The 21,860-nt window shown below is 44.6% G+C and overlaps 1 protein-coding gene across 4 annotated transcripts in view; it reads left to right on the plus strand.

Moving 5' to 3' along the window:
- nmnat3 (nicotinamide nucleotide adenylyltransferase 3) overlaps positions 1-21,860 on the plus strand; it is an 85,970-nt gene that overhangs the window by 34,310 nt on the left and 29,800 nt on the right. For all 4 annotated transcript variants that reach the window (XM_068042101.1, XM_068042102.1, XM_068042103.1 and 1 more), the window contains exon 4: positions 3,142-3,254. In XM_068042101.1, coding sequence (XP_067898202.1) covers positions 3,142-3,254 — 113 coding nt within the window. The remainder of the gene's footprint in view (positions 1-3,141; positions 3,255-21,860) is intronic.

The raw sequence follows: 21,860 nt of genomic DNA on the forward strand, positions 1-21,860 counted from the left end.
CTGCCTGACCTGCTGAATATTTCCAGCATTCATTGTTTAAACGCACAGATGAAGACAGCCACTTGGGAAAGGTACTAGAGGGCCACTACTGCCCTTGGAGACGTATAGTAATGAGAAGCACCAATTTCTAAGAGAGAAGGGGAGGAAAAATTGTGATTTATTTAGACAGTCCCATCCTTGATCCTCATTCCAACACTGAGATGCATGGATCACAGTCTGTAATGAGACATTGGAAAATGCACATCAATACCTTTGTGTTATTTGTCTTCATTTTTTGCATTCTTTCCTGTGGGGCAGAAGTCAAACCTCTGATCAGCATTTCCTATTAATTTGCTGTATAGTATTTTGGAATGTCCTGAGTGTGTGAAAGGTGTTATATAAATGCAAGTTCTTTCTTTATCTCTGCACAGTCTGTTAGCATGAGAAACTAAACCTGGCAGAAAATTACAGTGATGAAAGAACTTCTGAACTCCATGATTCATTGCAATGACACTCTTCCTCAAGGGCACCTCAGGCTGTGACTGATCCTTAACAGTTTTTTGAAAAGGGAAAATTAATTACATTTAAGAATTTGTAGGAGCACAGTAATGAGCACGTGTGTAATAAGAATTCTCTCAGCTCTGTATCAAAACCCTCTGTGCCATGATAGAACAGAACTCCAATTGTTGCAATATTGTTTAAAAAAACTTGACTATTATCAGTAGAGAACATTTTCTCCACATTAAATGAACATTTCTAGCATTGCTGCAGTTATCATTTGTATGTTGACTGATATGATACAACTGTGATGCTACCAGGAATCACAAACTGCATGCAGGATAAAGACGGTATGCTATTTGGAGCTAAAATTCAGCACTGCATTCCCCACAATATCAAAATGTTTGATGATTTGCTTGTCAACTTTCTGGCTATTAGGTAATGTACTGATAAGCTTAGTGTACTCATTTTTCCAGATGCTGATACTGGTTTAGACTTTAGATTGGAATCCTGCCCTTTGAGCGAGCTGATAAATGCAATTGCACGTGTCCAGTGATTATATTTCAGGAGCTGCTTTTGTCATTCAAATGGGCAAACTGGACCTGCAGAACCAATTTTTGATCCAAATCCAAATTAAAATTTTTTATTTGGTTCAAGGGTTCAAAGATTTGCTGAATTAGCGCTAAGCTGGAAAGCTTCTGGGTCGGCTTATTGCAGTCTCCCTGACACAGGAGCAATTTAAACAAGTAGCGACAGCAGCATTGTGACTGAGGGTGTGAATAATCAATCATGTGCAGCATTGAGATATCCATCGGAGCCTTTGCTTTAGCACTGCAGTGAGAATACAAGTTGTTCAGAAGGAAATCTTTTGGAGCCAAAGGGAAATGCAGTTGGCTCCATGGTTAGCCGAGGCCCTGAGTCTAATAGTGGCTTTGTTTTCCTGGTAGCACTCTTTGTAAACAAAAACACTTCTCTGAGGGAACAATTCAAGGCTCTTGGAGAAACAAATAGTATTGATAAATATTATTGAAACTGTGCAATAGTTTGAATCATTAGAATCCTCCCCTTTTATCATCAGAAAACTGGACTACCTGCAGTGTCAAATTTTGTTTGATAATTCACCTGCCCGATTTTAACACTCTACCATTGGTGGTCATGCCTTTAGCTGTTTTAGCCTTAAACTGTGAAATTCCCTCCCTAAACTGCTCTATCTCTCTACCTCTTTCCTCCTTCATAATGCTGCTTTAAACCTACCTCTGTGACTGAACTTTTGGTCTCCTCTCCTAATATATGGCTCCGTGTCAAATTATGTCTGATGCTCCTGCGAAGTGCCTTGGGATCAAAAGCGCTATATAAATGCAAGTTGTTATTGTATGGTAAATTCAGTGCAGCTGTTCAGTATATCTGACCCACAAATGAAATTCTCCTGCTTATAAACAGGCTGATTTAGATTACAATATAAATTTTGTAGGTTCTCAGATACACCACATAGAATGGACTTTCCCTATTATCATACACATGAACTTGTAAAATATTTAAGTTTGTTTTTAACTAGCCATGCAGGAACATATGAGGAATGTGATGGAAAATTTGCATGGACAGACTACAAAAGGAAATAAAACTTGGTTATTGGGTGGCGGGGAGGAGAGTTAAAAGTCTCATTTGGAAACCATTTGGTCATTTTGTTATTAATGGAATGTGGGACAGTGAATTGATTTGGTTCCATCATAGTAAAAAACTTGTAAATCTACTTGCGTACTCACATGTATATAACAATTACTTGAGGCAGTATCACGTTTATGACAAAACTGGCTGAGTAATTTGTTATATTGCAGAGACATTTCAATGTGATTGCCACAAGAGGGCATCATGCTATTACAGTGAGAGAAACAAGTGCAGGAGGCCACGTTTAGACAAGTGGTGAAAATTTCGCTTAAGGTCATAGCAGATTAAGCTTTTCTAAAGTCTTTCAGAGTTTTGTCCCCCTTTTCTGCCACTTACCTTTAATTATCCCAATCCCTTTAAATGGGAATTGGATTGAATTTTCTTCTCCCAACGACTAGTGTCTTTCATAGACCTGTCTTGAGTCTGAGCCAATTAGTTTTACACTGAAGAATTGCGTGCTGGTTACACTTGACATTTCAGACCAGATTGATTTGACCTGTAGTCAAAAATCAGCTTCAGTGCATCTTTAATAACTTTATGACATCCCAACAGCTTGTTGCAGGGTCATCTTTCTGCTGTAAAGACATCATTGTGTACATTCCCTGTTTCAAATGCACATTAATCAAGATACCAGTTTTTTTACACAGTAAATGAGGTTAAAACCTGTGGACATAATTCCATTGTGGTACAGCTGAAATAAGTATTTCTCAGAAGGATGTCTGCTTCTGAAGAGCTTACTGTGACTAAGGAGGTCAAGGAAACAGTCTGCAATTGAGAAATACAAGAGAAAATTAGTTACTGCGTCTGCAAAATCTCCCATTTAAGCAGCAGCTATGTGCTAAAGTTAGTAAAGAACAAATTAAAACCTGAAGTGATCCCTTGTACTCTTTGCTGAGATTCTGTCTGGTATTAATTGAAAGTAGGATTAAATCTCCTTATGCATCTTTGATAGGATTATTATAAACACAGGTTTTACTGTATTCCTTTCTTTCTTTGCAGGCACCATTACAATGTGTTGCTTCACCAGTATCAAGCTATGACTGGAACGTCTCTCGAAAGCACAAAAACACTGAAACAGGAGAATAAAGTAGATTTATCCGAAGCTCATCCAGGTGTGTAGATTTAGGAATTTTTGATATCCAGAGACTTGCTTATTTTCCTCACAGGTTTTGGATTCCATGTGCTTATTTTTCCCTCAGATCTTTTCCTCCCACCCCCTCCTCTACCTGAAAGTGTTGATCCTTCTTGAGCTATGGATCTGCAGGCACAAGTCTGCCTTAGGTACTTCACCTGAGTGGCCATTATTCACATGTGAGCCTTGATAGTGAGTGTCGGTGGGCTGTTCTACTGTGGAGGCATCCAATGCTCCTCACCCACCATACATATGGTCACTTTCAACAGGATTCATTGGACAAGGTTAAGGAGTGAGAACCATGGCCAGCTTTTCTCCCTTCTAAAAGTCTAATGATAAAACCAGAAGTTAATGATGTTAATTATTGCTCCCCAGCTAATATTATCTGACTGAGTATGCGTAGGTCAGGGACCAAACTGGGGACTTCCTAATCTGAATGGCTGAGCTACTCAATGGTAAGCTCTGGAGCAATTGGGGAAACTCTTATTTTTCTTTAAAAAAAAAGCCCTTCACTTTAAAGAAAGGAAAACCTGTTTGATTGTGGCTGACCTCCCAATTGACATTAGCCCTTTTCACAGCCTAGGACACCTAAACCATAAAAGAACTGTGCCCTTCCATCTCCTATTAGGTGCCAGTGGTTTACTAATTTAAACAAATGATACGTTTAAGGGATTAAACTGGATAAAAACCCTAATAAATTTCGAGTGCCAGGGAGTACCATAGCATTTCTGGGGGAACATCTTGAAATAATACTTCTGACACATTCTCAACAAATAGCATTATACACAAACCTTTCAAATTGAAAGTCGATATTCCAGCTTCTGAGTAAATGAGCCCAGATTTTGCTGGAGCGGAGCGTGTCTTGTCAGTTAGAGATTTTCTCTTGCCCTTCAACTTGAAAATATTTTCTGGCACAAGTTGCTGGAAGTGCAAGCTGATAACGGTAACAGGATATCGGAACCTTGGTGAATGATGGGACCAATAGTCTATCTTCTTAACCTTGAGGTTTAAGGAATGATGGAGAAGGAAATAGTGTGAATTAGAGTCAGATCAGGTTTTTTTTGATTCATTCACGGGATGTGGGCATACCTAATTGCCCTTGAGAAGCTGATGGTGAGCTGCCTTCTTGAACTGCTGCAGTCCTTGGGGTGTGGGTACACCAACAGTGCTATTAGGAAGGGAGTTCCAGAATTTTGATCCAGCAACAGTGAAGGAATGGTGATATAGTTCCAAGTCAGGATGGTGTGTGACTTGGAGGGGAACTTGCAGGTGGGTGGTGTTCCCATGCATCTGTTGCCCTTGTCCTTCTGGTTGGTAGAGGTTGCAGGTTTGGAAGGTGCTGTCGAAGAAACCTTGGTGAGTTGCTGCCACTATGCGTTGGTGGTGGAGGGAGTGAATGTTTATGGATGGGGTACCAATCAAGCGGGCTGCTTCGTCCTGGATGGTGTCGAGCTTCTTGAGTGTTGTTGGAGCTGCACCCATCCAGACAAGTGGAGAGTATTCCATCACACTCCTGACTTGTGCCTTGTAGATGGTGGACAGGCTTTGGGGAGTCAGGAGGTGAGTTACTTGCTGCAGAATTCCCAGCCTCTAACCTACTCGTAGCCACGGTATTTATGTGGCTGGCCTAGTTCAGTTTCTGGTCGATGGTGACCCCCAGGATGTTAATAGTGGGGGATTCGGCGGTGGTAATGCCGCTGAACATCAAGGGGAGATGGTTAGTTTCTCTCTTGTTTGAGATGGTCATTGCCTGGCACATGTACAGCCCAAATGTTACTTGCCACTTATCAGCCAAAGCCTGAATGTTGTCCAGGTCTTGCTGCATCTGGACTTGATTTGATTTAGAGATACAGCACTGAAACAGGCCCTTCGGCCCACCGAGTCTGTGCCGACCATTATACTAATCCTACACTAATCCCATATTCCTATCACATCTTCACCTGTTCTTATATTCCCCTACCACCTACCTATACTAGGGGAAATTTATAATGGCCAATTTACCTATCAACCTGCAAGTCTTTTGGCTGTGGGAGGAAACCGGAGCACCCGGAGGAAACCCACACAGACACAGGGAGAACTTGCAAACTCCACACAGGTAGTACCCAGAATTGAACCCGGGTCGCTGGAGCTGTGAGGCTGCGGTGCTAACCACTGTGCCGCCCCACTGCTTCAGTATCTGAAGAGTTGCAAATAGGACTGAACATTGTGCAATCATCAGCAAACATCTCCACTTCTGACCTGATGATGGAGGGAAGGTCATTGATGAAGCAGCTGAAGATGGTTGGGCCTGGACACTACCGTGAGGAACTTCTGCAGTGATGTCCTGGGGCTGAGATAATTGACCTCCAACTATCACAACCATCTTCCTTTGTGCTAGGTATGACTCCAACCAGTGGAAAGTTTTCCCTCGATTCCCATTGTCTTCAGTTTTGCTAGGGCTCCTTGATGCTATATTTGGTCAAATGCTGCCGTTCTGCCAAGGGCAGTCACTCTCTCCTCACCTCCTGAGGTTCAGCTCTTTTGTCCATGTTTGAACCAAGGCTGTAATGAGGTCAGGAGTTTAGTGGCCCTGGCAGAACCCAAACTGAGCATCACTAAGCAGGTTATTGCTAAGCAAATACTGTTTGATAGCACTGTCGAGAGTAAACTGATAGGGCCGTAATTGGCCAGGTTGGATTTGTCCTGCTTTTTGTGTACAGGACATACTTGGGCAACTTTCCACATTGCTGGGTAGATGCCAGTTTTGTAGTTGTACTGGAACAGCTTGGATGGGATGCTGCTAGTTCTGGACAAGTTTTCAATACTATTGCCAGAATGTTGTCAGGGCCTTTGCAGAGAGGGAAAGATTGGATTATGAGAGGTAAAACAGACAAAGTGATGTATAAAATTAAAACATTTTATTTTTTTCTTACTTTTCCTAAGAACAATGTATGTATTTACTGCTTATGGGAATTGGATTCCACAATTTTTAGGCCGTAGAGATTGAACGGCATTGCAGGAACATAAATCTGCTCATTAAGCAGGTACCTACACTGTTAAGTAGAAGCTCTAACTGACAATGCACAAATGCAGCAATTTCATGAAACCCAAGGGGAGGTGAGGGTGAGCTTCGTTTTCACAAGGCTACTGGCGGAGCAGTGCAAATTGCCCAGCAACTTGTGGTGATTCGCAATTCGCGAGTATTTCTTCCTCACCACAAGTTGCTGAACTATTTTCACATTAATAATGACGAGCGCCATTAAGCTCGCCTTTATTTTGGCAGCAAAATCTGGACTTTTAAATCAAGTCTGCCCTCTCAGATGGACATAAAAGATCCCATGCCACTATTTGAAGAAGAGCAGGGTGTCATCCAGAGTCGTGGCCAATATTTATCCTTCAAAGAATACCACTAAAACAGTGGCCATTTATTACCTTTGTGGGACTTCTCTATGCAAAAACTGTGTTTCCCTATGTTACAACAGTGGCTACACTTCAAAGGCACTCCATTGACTGTGTAGCACTTGGAGACATCCTGGGCTCATGAAAGGCACTGTATAAGTGCAAGTTCGTATGTTCTTTCTTTATTACTGTGAGTGACTTCCATGAAAAATCCAGCAAATTATTTCTAATTCTTCAGTAAATTTGCAAACATTAAAAAAATTTTTTTTTTTAGAGATGTTCAATTTTTACACTCTCTGGAATGTAATGCTTTGTGACTCATTCCCTTGTTGTACAGAAGTATGTCAATGTAACTTTTAATAGAACACTAATGGGAGCTTTGAGAAAGAAAGATTGCTAAGTTTTTCTCTTTTTGGGAGGTGAAATCTTAGACTTGCCAAGGAGAAGAATGTCAGTATGAAGTATTTTTCTATATTTAACACCCCTTCTCACTATTGAGTATTCCTAAGTCAGGTGTAGCATGGAATGGAATCAAACTACAGCTCCCGTTACTCTTTCCCAACCAAGTACTTTTTTGCCTTAACAAGTCTCAGAAGAGCAGACTGTACTGCACTAGTGAGAATTCTATTTTCCACACCATGCATTCCTTTGATCTGTGAGTGACATTGTTCATTAAGGTTCAAAAGCACCAGAATTTGTCTTTCCCTTGGTTTCATATGTATTAAAAGTTCAAACAAATTGAGTGAATTCCTGCAGCAAGCCCTGCTCTCAGCAGCACTGATGACAATTACAAGCTTCAACAAACAACCAGACTGTGCTCTGTACTAACTCATTTTACATTATTTAAACTATGTTCTAGTTTTACTGCCTGTTCAATTTACCAGTGAATTTTTAAACTTCCATCTGCACATTGAGGCCTTTCTACACTTCACTTAGAGGGTGGTGAATCTTTGGAATGCTCTACCCAGAGGGCTGTGGAATCTCAATCATTGAGCATGTTCAAGACAGAAATCAATAGATTTCTGGATACTAATGATATCAAGGGATATAGGGATAGTGCAGGAAAGTAGCATTGAGGTAGATGATCAGCCATGATCTAATTGAACGGCGGAGCAGGCTCAATGGGCTGAATGGTCTGCTCCTGCTCCTATGTTCCAATGGACGCATACGCAGTCTAGTTATTAATGTAAGATATATTGTAGTGGTCCGAAAGTCACTTAAGACAGAAAAGTTCCTAAAATCTGAAATTAAATTCAGTTTCTCTCTCCCTTTCCCCCCATTTAACGGTCAGCCAGAATCTAAAAATATTACTTACTTCCCAAGTGTCTTGGATTATTTTGTCTACTTAAATAACTAGCAGCCCTAATCCTGTCTTCTTTCCCAAACCCAAAGACATATGTAGCCCATTTACAGAGTAGCTACTGACTGAGAAATAAAAAGTTTTCAATAAATAATGATGAATAATAAATAATTCAGTACCAACTAATCTCTCTAGTGTTCTAGTGTCCTCTAAGTCTAAATTTATCATGCTGTGGATCTTCACGCTTACTGCGCACTCACCAATTCGTCACCTGACTGTCACTTAGCCTTCAGCTGGTTGTGCAACTGACAGTATTACAGGAGCTTTGTTTTTTGCTGTTGACCGACACAGACTCCCACTCAAGGGAATGTTTAACTCTTCCCCTGCAAAGCTGATCAAACCCTTCCAGCAATTTATCGAATGATTATTATTTGTCAAGATTAACATTTTAGTACAGAACTGCAATTGAAGGTAGAATTTGTTTTTGACTTGTGAATGGTAGATATAGCAATTACCTAAAAATCATCGACCACAATAAATGAAGTTGTGCCTCGGGCTGAATTATCAGGCTGGAAGAGAAATGCAAAGTCAGATACTAACTACTAGGCTAACAAGGTGCAATGCAATCACCAAAGCAGGTTGACAAATCTTGAGTAGAAGATAAAGAATAGTCCAGTAATAGAGGCATGCAGAATATAACCGGACTTGATATGGAACAAGTCCGAGGGTACAATTTTTCAAGACTATAATCAACAACAATTTGCATTTATACAGTGCCTGTAAAGTAGTAAAAAGTCCCAAGATGCTTCACAGGAGCATAATCAGACATAATCTGACACTGAATCAAAGCATGAGACGTGAGGATAGGTGGCCAAAAGCTTGGTTAAAGAGTTATATTTTGAGGAGCATCTTAAAGGAGGAGAGAGGCAGAGCGGATTATACAGGGAATTTCAGAGCTTAGTGTCTAGATGGCTGAAGGCAGGGCTACCAGTGGTGAGGCGAAGGAAGTGGGGGTGCAGAAGAGGCCAGGGTTAGAAAAATAAGAAAATCGCCTTTCATGAGCACAGGACATCCCAAAGTGCTTTACAGCCAATTAGATACTTTTAAAGTATAAAATAATATAAAAGGTACAATTCTAAAGGGGGTGCAGGAGCAGAGGGACCTGGGTGTATATGTGCATCAGTCATTGAAGGTGGCAGGATAGGTTCAGAGAGCATACAGCATCCTGGGCTTTATTAATAAGGGCATAGAGTACAAGAGCAAGGAGGTTATGTTGAGCTTTTATAAGATGCTAGTTCAGCCTCAGCTGGAGTATTGTGTCCAGTTCTGGGTGCCACGCTTTCGGAAGGATTTGAAGGTGTTGGAGAGGGTGCAGAAAGATTCACAAGAATGGTTCCAGGGATGACTAGCTTCAGTTATGAAGATAGATTGGAAAAGTTAGGATTGTTTTCCTTGGAGAAGAGAAGGCTGAGAGGAGATTTGATAGAGGTATGCAAAATCATGAGAGGTCTGGACAGAGTAGATAGGGAGAAATTGTTCTCACTTGTGAAATTATCAAGAACGGGAGGGCACAGGTTTAAAGTAATTGGTGAAAGAAGCAAAACGACGTGGAAAAATTTTTCACACAGTGAGTGGTTAGGGTCTGGAATACACTGACTGAGAGTGTGGTGGAGGCAGGTTCAATTGAAGCATTCAAAAGGGAATTAGACTGTTATATGAAAAGGAAGAATGTGCAGGGTTACGGGAAGAAGGCGGGGGAGTGGCACTAGGTGAAATGCTCATTAGGAGAGCTGGTACAGACAGGATGGGCCAAATAGCCTGATTCTACGATTCTGTGGCGTGGAAAACACAGTGGCCAATTTGCGCAAGGCAGGCTCTCACAAACAGCAATGTGATAATGACCAGATAATCTCTTTTTGTGATGTTGGTTGAGGGATAAATATTGGCCAGGAGACAGGATAACCCCCCTGCTCTTCTTTAAAATAGTACCATGGACTTTTTTATGTGCACCATTGCAGAGTTTTCAGCAAGTTATAGGGCTGGAGGAGGTCACAGATAGGGAGGGGCAAGGCCTTGTAGGGATTTGAACACAATAGAATCGCTGAAGTCATTGGAAATGAATATTGGGTGGAATGCTAAATGAACAGTTAATGCACTTTTCACCTATTTTGTGTGACCATTGAAGACGAATTTATACGCAGTGACTGGATTCCTCCTTATGCTGCTAACTTGTAACAATCACTATTTGACAGTTCATATGCTGCAAGGAGATTTTGCTGTGTTTTTATGTAAGTGTTCAGATTGAATTATGTCTGAGAATTTGTTGGGAAATTAACAGTGGGTTTAATGTCCTCACCATTATTGGTGCATACAAAAGCCAGCAATTTGTGGGGAGGAAGAGATGCACCATAGTTACGAATCACCGCAAATTACTGGACGATTTGCACCAATCCGCAGTTAGCCTCACAAAAAATGGGACATTCAAGAAATTGTTGAAAATGGGCGGCACAGTGGCGCAGTGGTTAGCACCGCAGCCTCACAGCTCCAGCGACCCGGGTTCAATTCTGGGTACTGCCTGTGTGGAGTTTGCAAGTTCTCCCTGTGTCTGCGTGGGTTTCCTCCGGGTGCTCCGGTTTCCTCCCACATGACCAAAAAAGACTTGCAGGTTGATAGGTAAATTGGCCATTATAAATTGCCCCTAGTATAGGTAGGTGGTAGGGAAATATAGGGACAGGTGGGGATGTGGTAGGAATATGGAATTAGTGTAGGATTAGTATAAATGGGTGGTTGATGGTCGGCACAGACTCGGTGGGCCGAAGGGCCTGTTTCAGTGCTGTATCTCTAAAACTAAAACTAGTGCGATAAATTCAAATCAAGTTGCTGCAGTAAAAATGCAGCTGGTATTTAACAGTGCAAGGAGCCCTTCGAATGACAGTGTTTATGTTCCTACTCTGCCACTCAATCCTGGAGGCCCAGGGAGGGAAAAACTGAAATGGTGGTGTCTCGCTCCTGCTGTTAGTAAGTCATTCCTAGAGGTTTTTTAAAATTTTCTATATTTTTTTTCTTACTTTCCTTTTCTTTCTCTTCACCGTTTCTTTTACTATTATTCATCCACTGGATGTGGGTGTCGCTGGCGAGGCCAACATTTATTGCCCATTCCTAATTGCCTGTGAGATGGTGGTGGTAAGCAACCTTCTTGAGTGTCAGCTAAGTGGCTTGCTGGGCCATTTCACAAGGAAGTTTAGAGTCAGCCACATTGCTGTGGGTCTGGGATCACAGAAAGGCCAAACCAGGTAAGGATGGCAGATTTCCTTTCCTAAAGGACATTAGTGAACCAGATGGGTTTTTACCAAAATCCAGTAGCACTATCTCATGGCCCCTTTATTCCCAGACTAATTTAATTAATTGCATTTAAATTTGCCATTCTCTGTGGTGGGATTTGAACTCATGGGGGCGAGACTCATTAGTACCCAAAAACAGACACGGGAATTGCGATGCGTGATTAACCCATGCCTGTTGCTTCCCATGCAGGCAGCATACAAACTTTGTGCCACCTGCTAATTTAAATGATTGCAGCATGCAGCCAATGTCAAGTGCACTGCTGAGCAGCTGCACACCTGAGCAGGGGGCTCAACATCTTGAGAGGCTGACATAAGTTCAAGCTAATCTGTGCTAGTTAAAGCCAGTCTGCAACTCTCAAAGGTCGATGCATTTTGGCTGGAGCAGCTGCTGGCAGTGATTATAGAAGTCACTTTGGCCTGGGAATGACACAGGAATGGTAGAACTTGTAAGAGAGCGGGCTCCAAATTTCTGTTACGCAGCACAGAGGCCTTGGTGCAGGAAGTGGACAGGGTAAGAGATATCCTGTATCCACAAGAGGCCCTCCAGACAAACTCTGAGAAGGCAATGGGAGCAGATAGTCGTGAAGGGCAATGCCAGCGTTGTAACCCTGAGGACCTGCATGCAGTGCCAAAAGAGGTTCGATGACCTCACACTAGTTGTCGAGATCAGTGAATGCATTGTCAAATGCCATATCCTTATAACAGAACCACTAGCCTCACACCCTGCTCAATTCACCACCCCCACTTCACTCACCTACCAACAATCACGATCAATCATAACTTATACCTCACATTCATACTTTTACCTCACCCTCACCTAGCACTGCTGCAAATCTCACACCCACATCTCACCATGATAGGCATATCACCCAGACATATTGCACCACATTCACTGACACCCCTCTATCTTGCAGGACAAGGTGGAGCACAACGTCAGGCAGCAGCAGCTAACCAACCAGGAACAGGCACGACTGCATGCCCTCACCCCTGTGTAGGAGATTGTGCTCGCCATCATTAGAGCAGCCATGACGGAGGCTGTGGCCAACAGCGGAGCTGAAAGCATGGAAGATGTTCCTACCTAATCCTCCTTCCTCCTTCCCACATCCCACTTCCCCCTCATCTCACGATCCCTGCAGATGGTCAAAGCATGGACCTCTTACTTTCCCCCACCCCCTTGTGCCCTAACTGCAATCCTATTCTTATGCCTTTCTCCTTTCAGATACCCAAGGACTGCAACCTGGCCAGGCAGTGGTGTAGGAGCATGAAGAGGAAAGAGATTGATGATGAAACACTGTCACTCAGATTCACGCTCGCAGCCACCATCTCAGATACTGGCACTGCATGAATCTTAGAGGGTAGCATAGAGATGGGATCGGCATGTGATGAGTCACCAGGCACGAGTGGCAGGGTGATATCACACACGAGTTTTGCTGCAGAGGACTCAGATGGGCAGCATACACAAATTGGAACATAGGAGCAGGAGTAGTCCATTTGGCCCCTCCAACCTGCTCCACCATTCAACTAAATTATGGCTGATCTTCTATCCCAATGCCATTTTCCCCACTATCCCTATGTTCCTTGATATCTTTAATACCTGGAAATCTAACAATCTCTATCTTGAATATACTCAATGACTGAGTTTCCACAGCCCTCTGGGGTAGAGAATTCCAAAGATTCACCACGCTCTGTGTGAAGAAATTCCTCCTCATCTCAGTTCTAAATGGCCTACCTCTTAATCTAAAACTGTCTTCCTTGGTTCTAGACCTCCCAGCTAAAGCCTGGCTACCCGACCCGAGCCCGACCTAACCCGACTACATGGGTCGGGTCTGTATTCTGTGTCCAGCATTCAGGGTCGGGTCAGGTCGGGCTGGACTGTACTGTTTTGTTTCGTATTGTTTTTGTTTTAATCTATGATTTTTTTCTGTTTCAATAATATGTTTGTAATTTTCGGGTCGGGTTGGGCATTTAAAAAAATTAAAGGACTCGGGCCCGGGTTGGGTTTGGGTTGGCTGTTGTCGGGTCGGGCATTTAAAAAAATTAAAGGACTCGGGCCCGGGTTGGGTTTGGGTTGGCTGTTGTCGGGTCGGGTTTTAATTTTATACCTGAGCCAGGCTTTACTCCCAGCCAGGGGAAACATCTTTCCTGCATCAACCTTGTTGAGCCCTGTAAGAATTTTGTATGCTTCAATGAGATCACCTCTCATTCTTCTAAACTCTAGAGAATATAGGCCCAGTTTCCTCAATCTCTCCTCATAGTACAACCTTTGCCCACCTTTGCCTCATTCCTTTAACACCTTTGGTGAATATTACGATCAGGTGAGAAAGAGGTCTAGGGGTTCCCTTTCAGCCTTCACCTGGTCTTACCGTTACAGGGTTTAATTTTAAACACACCGTGTTTTTAGCTCCCCCTTGGTGAATCCTTGTTCACAGCTTTCCAATTATAAGGCAAAGAAACCAGCACAACAGGTTTTCTCAGGTTTAAAGAAGAAAAGCAAAATTTTATTAAATTTAAACTCTTAATTCGGTTAAAGCCTATGGATACACGATGCGCCCACGCTAGCATGCACAAGCAATACACACATGCAATAGAAACAGAAGGAAAACAGAAGAAATAAAGTGGAAAAATTTGAGGCAATATCTGAGGAGGTTTTTTTGTGTTCCGGTTCTTCGAGCTCACTAGTGTCCTTTATTGTTGGTAGATCTTGCTTTTCCTTGGGCCCAGTATTCTTCTTAAACCTTGTTCGCTGTAGGAGACTTTTCTCTCTTGGGGTTCATGTGTCTTCAGTGGATTTAGAGACTTGTGAGAAAGAGATGGGAGCAGACAGAAGAGAGATCTTCTCAGTCCAGGAGCAAACAGACTTTCTGCCCAAACAGTTTGTACAAATTCAAAAAAAAAACTCAGGTTGCCCAGCAGGTTAGTCATGTGACTAGCTGGTTTGACCATGTCCATTTGTTTATTCGGCCATCTTAGCAGTCAACCTGGAATGCGAGCTCCCCCACCTTCAACGTCTGGTGATCAAAACTCCTTTGTGGGTTGAATGTGTCAGGGAATGGCTGCTTTGTCCTTCCGAACACTGTCTGTTAATATATAAATGTCTTTCCACCCACGGCTGATCTGTTTAACAAGTCCTTTCTTTACTCCGATAACAGTTCAAAATCAGTGTTCATGACAAAATTCATGTGCCTCATTCTTGGCAGGTGGAGGCCTAGCATGACCGTGAACAAAAATCTATCAATCTCAGATAGAACAATTGTTAATTTTAAATCATCAAGTGTCATTTGGGGAAGACGGTTCCAAACTTCTACTGCCTTTTGTGAGTTGAAGTGTTTCCTAATTTCATCCCCGAAAGGCCGAGCTCTAATTTTTAGACTATCCTCGTGGTCCTAGTCTTCCCACCTATGGAAATAGCTTTTCTCTATCTACCCTATCATTTTCCCTTAATATCTTGAAAACTTCAATCAAATCACCCCTTAACTTTTAAATTCCAAGGAATTTAAGTTCCAATCCTGGTTTATGTAATTTCTGTTTATTATTTAATCCTTGGAGCCCATGTATCATTCTAGTAAATCTGCACTGCACTCCCTTCAAAGCCAGTATGTCCTTCCCATGATGTGGTGCCCAAAACTGCTCACAGTACTCCAGGTGATGTTCAACCAGGGCTTTGTATAGCTGAAGCATGACTTTCACCCCATTGTATTCTAGTCGTGTAGATATAAAGGCCAGCATTCCATTAGCCGTTTCGATTATTTTCTGTGCCTATTCATGTTTTAATGATCTATGTACGTGGACCCTCCAAGTCTCTTTGGACCTCCATTGTTTCCAGCTTTTCTCCGTTTAGAAAGTACCCTGTTCTATCCTTTTTGGTCCAAAGTGGATGACCTCATATTTGCCTAGGTTGAAAACCATTTGGCACGGCTTTGCCCACTCACTTCATCTATCAATATCTCTTTGCAATTTTGTGTTTCCATCTACACTGCTTACAATGCCATCTATCTTTCTGTCATCAGCAAATTTGGATTTGTGGCTTTCTATTCCATCATCTAAGTTGTTAACAGATACAGTGAATAATTAAGGCCCCAATGCAGATCCTTGCGGGACACAACTAGTTACATCTGCCTATTAGAGTGCCTGCCCAATATCCCTGCTCTCCGTCTCCTGCAAATCAGCCAATTTCCTAACTAGGTCAATAATTTGCCCTCAGTTCCATGAGCTTCAACTTTAGCTAACAGTCTTTTAATTGGAACTTTATCAGATGCCTTCTAGAAATACATATAAATGACATCCACAAACATTCCCTTAACCACTACTTTAGTTACTGCTTCAAAAAATTAAATCAGGTTATTCAGACTTTTTTTTTATTCTTTCACGGGATGTGGGCATCGCTGGCTCGGCCAGCATGTATTGCCCATCCCTAACTTCCCTTGAGAAGGTGGTGGCGAGCCACCTTCTTGAGTCACTGCAGTCCATGTGGTGTAGGTACACCCACAGTACATGAACTACCTTTTACAAATCCAGTCTGGCTCTCTATAATCAGTCCCTATACTTAAATATAGACTCTAGCAATTTCCCAAGAACAGATGTTAGGCTAAGAGGTCTATAAGTCCCTGGTTTCCTCCTCTCACCTTTCTTAAATAGCAGAGTAACATTCATAATTTTTCAATCTAAAGTAACTGTTCCCGAATCAATAGAGAACTTTGGAAGATTATTGTTAGGGCAACTGAAATGTACTCACCTACTTCTTAGAAACCCTGGGGATTTGTTGCTCTTTAGTGCCATTATTTTCTTCATTACTGTTATTTTGCTTTTGTCAATTTTGGTGAGACCCTGTCCCTGATTCAGTATTATTTTCTTTGGCATGTCTAGTTTGCTGACGTCTTCTACTGTAAATACTGTCTTTTCCTTATTTTCATTGACAATATCCCATTTATCAGTTGCACATGACCACTCTCTCTTTCCTAATATAATTGTAAAACGTTTTTGTGTTCATTTTGATACCCCTTGCAAGTTTCTCGCGGCTCTGTCTGCTTTGTCACCCTTTCTTGTTCTTTGTATCTTTTTCATTCTGCAGGAGCTGTGCTATTTTTTGCATTTTTGTATGCTTTTTCTTATAGTTTTATGTTATCGCTTAGCTGTCCGTAGCTGTACTTTTTGGCCAGTAGTGCTCTTGCCACTTATGGGTATAAATTGGTTCTGTATCACAAATTCTTTTTTTTAATGCCTCCCACTGATCTTCTGTTATTGTACTCATTAATAGATTCCCCCAATTTACTGTGAACAGTCCCTGTCTCATCCCATTAAAATCAGCCTCACCTAAATCTAGAATCTTAGTAGCTGTTTTGGATTTCTCCCTTTCAGACATTATGTTGAACTTGATCATATTATAATCGCTATTAGATAGATATTCACGCACCGTTAGACAGTTAGCTAAATTTGACTCGTTACTCATTATTAAATCTAATCTGGCCTGCCCTCTTGGTTCTTGAACATATTGCTGCAGAAAACTATTCCAGACGCATTCAGGAAATTCACTTCCTGGCATGTGCTAACTTGCTTATCCCAATCTATATGAAAGTTAAAATCCTCCATTAAAACCACACTTTCTTTACTACACGCTTGTCTAAACTCAGCATTTCTATAATCTACCACTTCACAGCTGCTAACACTAGATCTATACCAGGGTTGTCCAACATACAGCCTGCGGGCCAGGATCCAGCCGGCCAAAGGTTTCCATCCGGCCTGTGGGTGTAAACTGTACCCGGCTGTTCCTCATCCTTGCCAGGGGTCCGTGACTGGTATTTTCAGAGATGAAAATTTTCCCATTGGCTTCTTCTTTTTGACCAGACTTTATAAAAAATTGCACTGTCCATATCACATCTGAATTGGAGTTTCTAAGCTCAGATCTTTATCTGATGCTCATTAACACTTATTTCCATATTCAAAACTGACAGGTGCTGCATGAGAGTGGGAACAATGGTTTCTGAACTTTGAACAGATTTGGGGTTTTCCAGCGGGCTGTTAATAAAAAAAAAAAATCAGAACCCACCGGAAAATCCTGAATCTGTCCGAAGTTTATAAACATTGTTCCCACTCCCAGCACCTGCCAGGACAGCATCGGGATTTTCTGGCGGCTTCCGATCTTTTTTTAAAAGCCCACCAGGAAACTCCGAACCTGTCCGAACTTCAGAAGCCACTGTTCCCGCTCTCGGCAATGTTTGGAGAGAGAGGAGGCAGAGAGAGAGGGGGAGGAGGCACAGATTGAGAGAGAGGAGAGAGAGAGGAGGCACACAGAGAGAGAGAGGAGGCACACAGAGAGAGAGAGGAGGCACACAGAGAGAGAGAGGAGGCACACAGAGAGAGAGAGGAGGCACACAGAGAGAGAGAGGAGGCACACAGAGAGAGAGAGGAGGCACACAGAGAGAGAGAGGAGGCACACAGAGAGAGAGAGGAGGCACACAGAGAGAGAGAGGAGGCACACAGAGAGAGAGAGGAGGCACACAGAGAGAGAGAGGAGGCACACAGAGAGAGAGAGGAGGCACACAGAGAGAGAGAGGAGGCACACAGAGAGAGAGAGGAGGCACACAGAGAGAGAGAGGAGGCACACAGAGAGAGAGAGGAGGCACACAGAGAGAGAGAGGAGGCACACAGAGAGAGAGAGGAGGCACACAGAGAGAGAGAGGAGGCACACAGAGAGAGAGAGGAGGCACACAGAGAGAGAGAGGAGGCACACAGAGAGAGAGAGGAGGCACACAGAGAGAGAGAGGAGGCACACAGAGAGAGAGAGGAGGCACAGAGAGAGAGAGAGGAGGCACAGAGAGAGAGAGAGGAGGCACAGAGAGAGAGAGAGGAGGCAGCAGAGAGAGAGAGAGGAGGCAGAGAGAGAGAGAGAGGAGGCAGAGAGAGAGAGAGAGGAGGCAGAGAGAGAGAGAGAGAGGAGGCAGAGAGAGAGAGAGAGGAGGCAGAGAGAGAGAGAGAGGAGGCACAGAGAGAGAGAGAGGAGGCACAGAGAGAGAGAGAGAGGAGGCACAGAGAGAGAGAGAGAGGAGGCACAGAGAGAGAGAGAGAGGAGGCACAGAGAGAGAGAGAGAGGAGGCACAGAGAGAGAGAGAGAGGAGGCACAGAGAGAGAGAGAGAGGAGGCACAGAGAGAGAGAGAGAGGAGGCACAGAGAGAGAGAGAGAGGAGGCACAGAGAGAGAGAGAGAGGAGGCACAGAGAGAGAGAGAGAGGAGGCACAGAGAGAGAGAGAGAGGAGGCACAGAGAGAGAGAGAGAGGAGGCACAGAGAGAGAGAGAGAGGAGGCACAGAGAGAGAGAGAGAGGAGGCACAGAGAGAGAGAGAGAGGAGGCACAGAGAGAGAGAGAGAGGAGGCACAGAGAGAGAGAGAGAGGAGGCACAGAGAGAGAGAGAGAGGAGGCACAGAGAGAGAGAGAGAGGAGGCACAGAGAGAGAGAGAGAGGAGGCACAGAGAGAGAGAGAGAGGAGGCACAGAGAGAGAGAGAGAGGAGGCACAGAGAGAGAGAGAGAGAGGAGGCACAGAGAGAGAGTGAGAGGAGGCACAGAGAGAGAGAGAGAGAGGAGGCACAGAGAGAGAGAGAGAGGAGGCACAGAGAGAGAGAGAGAGAGGAGGCACAGAGAGAGGAGAGAGAGAGGAGGCACAGAGAGAGAGAGAGAGAGGAGGCACAGAGAGAGAGAGAGAGGAGGCACAGAGAGAGAGAGAGAGGAGGCACAGAGAGAGAGAGAGAGGAGGCACAGAGAGAGAGAGAGAGGAGGCACAGAGAGAGAGAGAGAGGAGGCACAGAGAGAGAGAGAGAGGAGGCACAGAGAGAGAGAGAGAGGAGGCACAGAGAGAGAGAGAGAGGAAGGCACAGAGAGAGAGAGAGAGGAGGCACAGAGAGAGAGAGAGAGGAAGGCACAGAGAGAGAGAGAGAGGAGGCACAGAGAGAGAGAAGAGAGGAGGCACAGAGAGAGAGAGAGAGGAGGCACAGAGAGAGAGAGAGAGGAGGCACAGAGAGAGAGAGAGAGGAGGCACAGAGAGAGAGAGGAGAGGAGGCACAGAGAGAGAGAGAGAGGAGGCACAGAGAGAGAGAGAGAGGAGGCACAGAGAGAGAGAGAGAGAGGAGGCACAGAGAGAGAGAGAGAGGAGGCACAGAGAGAGAGAGAGAGGAGGCACAGAGAGAGAGAGAGAGGAGGCACAGAGAGAGAGAGAGAGGAGCACAGAGAGAGAGAGAGAGGAGGCACAGAGAGAGAGAGAGAGGAGGCACAGAGAGAGAGAGAGAGGAGGCACAGAGGAGAGAGAGAGAGGAGGCACAGAGAGGGGAGGCACAGAGAAGAGAGAGAGAGAGAGAGAGAGAGGAGGGCACAGAGAGAGAGAGAGAGAGAGAGAGAGAGGAGGCACAGAGAGAGAGAGAGAGAGAGAGAGAGGAGGCACAGAGAGAGAGAGAGAGAGAGAGAGAGGAGGCACAGAGAGAGATAGAGAGAGAGAGAGAGGAGGCACAGAGAGAGAGAGAGAGAGAGAGAGGAGGCACAGAGAGAGAGAGAGGAGGCACAGAGAGAGAGAGAGAGAGAGAGGAGGCACAGAGAGAGAGAGAGAGAGAGGAGGCACAGAGAGAGAGAGAGAGAGAGAGGAGGCACAGAGAGAGAGAGAGAGAGAGAGAGGAGGCACAGAGAGAGAGAGAGAGAGAGAGGAGGCACAGAGAGAGAGAGAGAGAGAGAGGAGGCACAGAGAGAGAGAGAGAGAGGAGGCACAGAGAGAGAGAGAGAGAGAGAGATGAGGAGGCACAGAGAGAGAGAGAGAGAGAGAGGAGGCACAGAGAGAGAGAGAGAGAGAGAGAGAGGAGGCACAGAGAGAGAGAAGAGAGAGAGAGAGAGGAGGCACAGAGAGAGAGAGAGAGAGAGAGGAGGCACAGAGAGAGAGAGAGAGAGAGAGAGAGGAGGCACAGAGAGAGAGAGAGAGAGGAGGCACAGAGAGAGAGAGAGAGAGAGAGAGAGAGGAGGCACAGAGAGAGAGAGAGAGAGAGAGAGAGGAGGCACAGAGAGAGAGAGAGAGAGAGAGAGAGGAGGCACAGAGAGAGAGAGAGAGAGGAGGCACAGAGAGAGAGAGAGAGAGGAGGCACAGAGAGAGAGAGAGAGAGGAGGCACAGAGAGAGAGAGAGAGGAGGCACAGAGAGAGAGAGAGAGGAGGCACAGAGAGAGAGAGAGAGGAGGCACAGAGAGAGAGAGTGGAGGCACAGAGAGAGAGAGTGGAGGCACAGAGAGAGAGAGTGGAGGCACAGAGAGAGAGAGTGGAGGCACAGAGAGAGAGAGGGAGAGGCAGAGAGGAGGCAGAGAGGAGGCAGAGAGGAGGCAGAGAGGAGGCAGAGAGGAGGCAGAGAGGAGGCAGAGAGGAGGCAGAGAGGAGGCAGAGAGGAGGGAGAGAGGAGGGAGAGAGGAGGGAGAGAGGAGGGAGAGAGGAGGGAGAGAGGAGGCAGAGGGAGAGAGGAGGCAGAGGGAGAGAGACGGAGAGAGGAGGCACAGGGAGAGAGACGGAGAGAGGAGGCACAGGGAGAGGGACGGAGAGAGGAGGCACAGGGAGAGGGACGGAGAGAGGAGGCACAGGGAGAGGGACGGAGAGAGGAGGCACAGGGAGAGGGACGGAGAGAGGAGGCACAGGGAGAGGGACGGAGAGAGGAGGCACAGTGAGAGGGACGGAGAGGAGGAGGCACAGAGAGAGGGAGGGAGAGAGAGAGACGGAGAGAGGAGGCACAGAGAGAGGGAGGGAGAGAGAGAGACGGAGAGAGAGAGTGGAGGCAGAGCGAGAGAGAGAGTGGAGGCAGAGCGAGAGAGAGAGAGGAGGCAGAGAGAGAGCAAGGACGGGGGGACAGAGAGAGAGAGAGGGAATGACACACACACACGGGGAAATGACACAGACGGGGATGGCACAGAGAGGTGAGGGAACAATACAGAGCGGGGGTATGACAGAAGGGGGGACAACACAGAGAGGGAGAGGAAGAAAGACAGACAGGGAGAAAGAGTGATCAACATCACTCCTGACAGATGGACATCTATCCGGAATATTCCACATTGCTACAATTAGTGTGCAGGCAGACATTGACTATTTGTGCAAGCAAAAAAAAATGCCAGGAATCTCACTAAATCTGTGTCCAACATAGTGAAGAGTAAGTAAGTCAATAAATTAGTCGTCTTATTTAAAGCTTCTTCACAAAAATGCACATTTGCTGTTGTTTTGATTAATAGTAAGATTAATATCTTTATCGTTCCAAAATTATCTCACTGGCCTCCTATGTAAGACAAAAATTGTAATGTGGGCCCCCCCACGTGAAAAGGCCTTATAACCGCATATACTTAGCTCCCAGTCCTGACTGTCTTGCAGCCATGTCTCAGTAATAGCTACCATGTCATACCCTCCAAGTTGAATTTGCGCCTGCAATTCATACAGTTTGTTCCTTATACTCTATATGTTTGTATAAAGAACGCTGTCCTTCTGCTCTAATGTTTTATGCACACACTTCTTATTTCTCTCCTGGTTTAATTACTTTACCTCTTTTAGCTTTCCCTTTACTGATGGTGCCT

Source organism: Heterodontus francisci, chromosome 11 (assembly GCF_036365525.1).
Source record: "Heterodontus francisci isolate sHetFra1 chromosome 11, sHetFra1.hap1, whole genome shotgun sequence".
NCBI classification, from domain to species: domain Eukaryota; kingdom Metazoa; phylum Chordata; class Chondrichthyes; order Heterodontiformes; family Heterodontidae; genus Heterodontus; species Heterodontus francisci.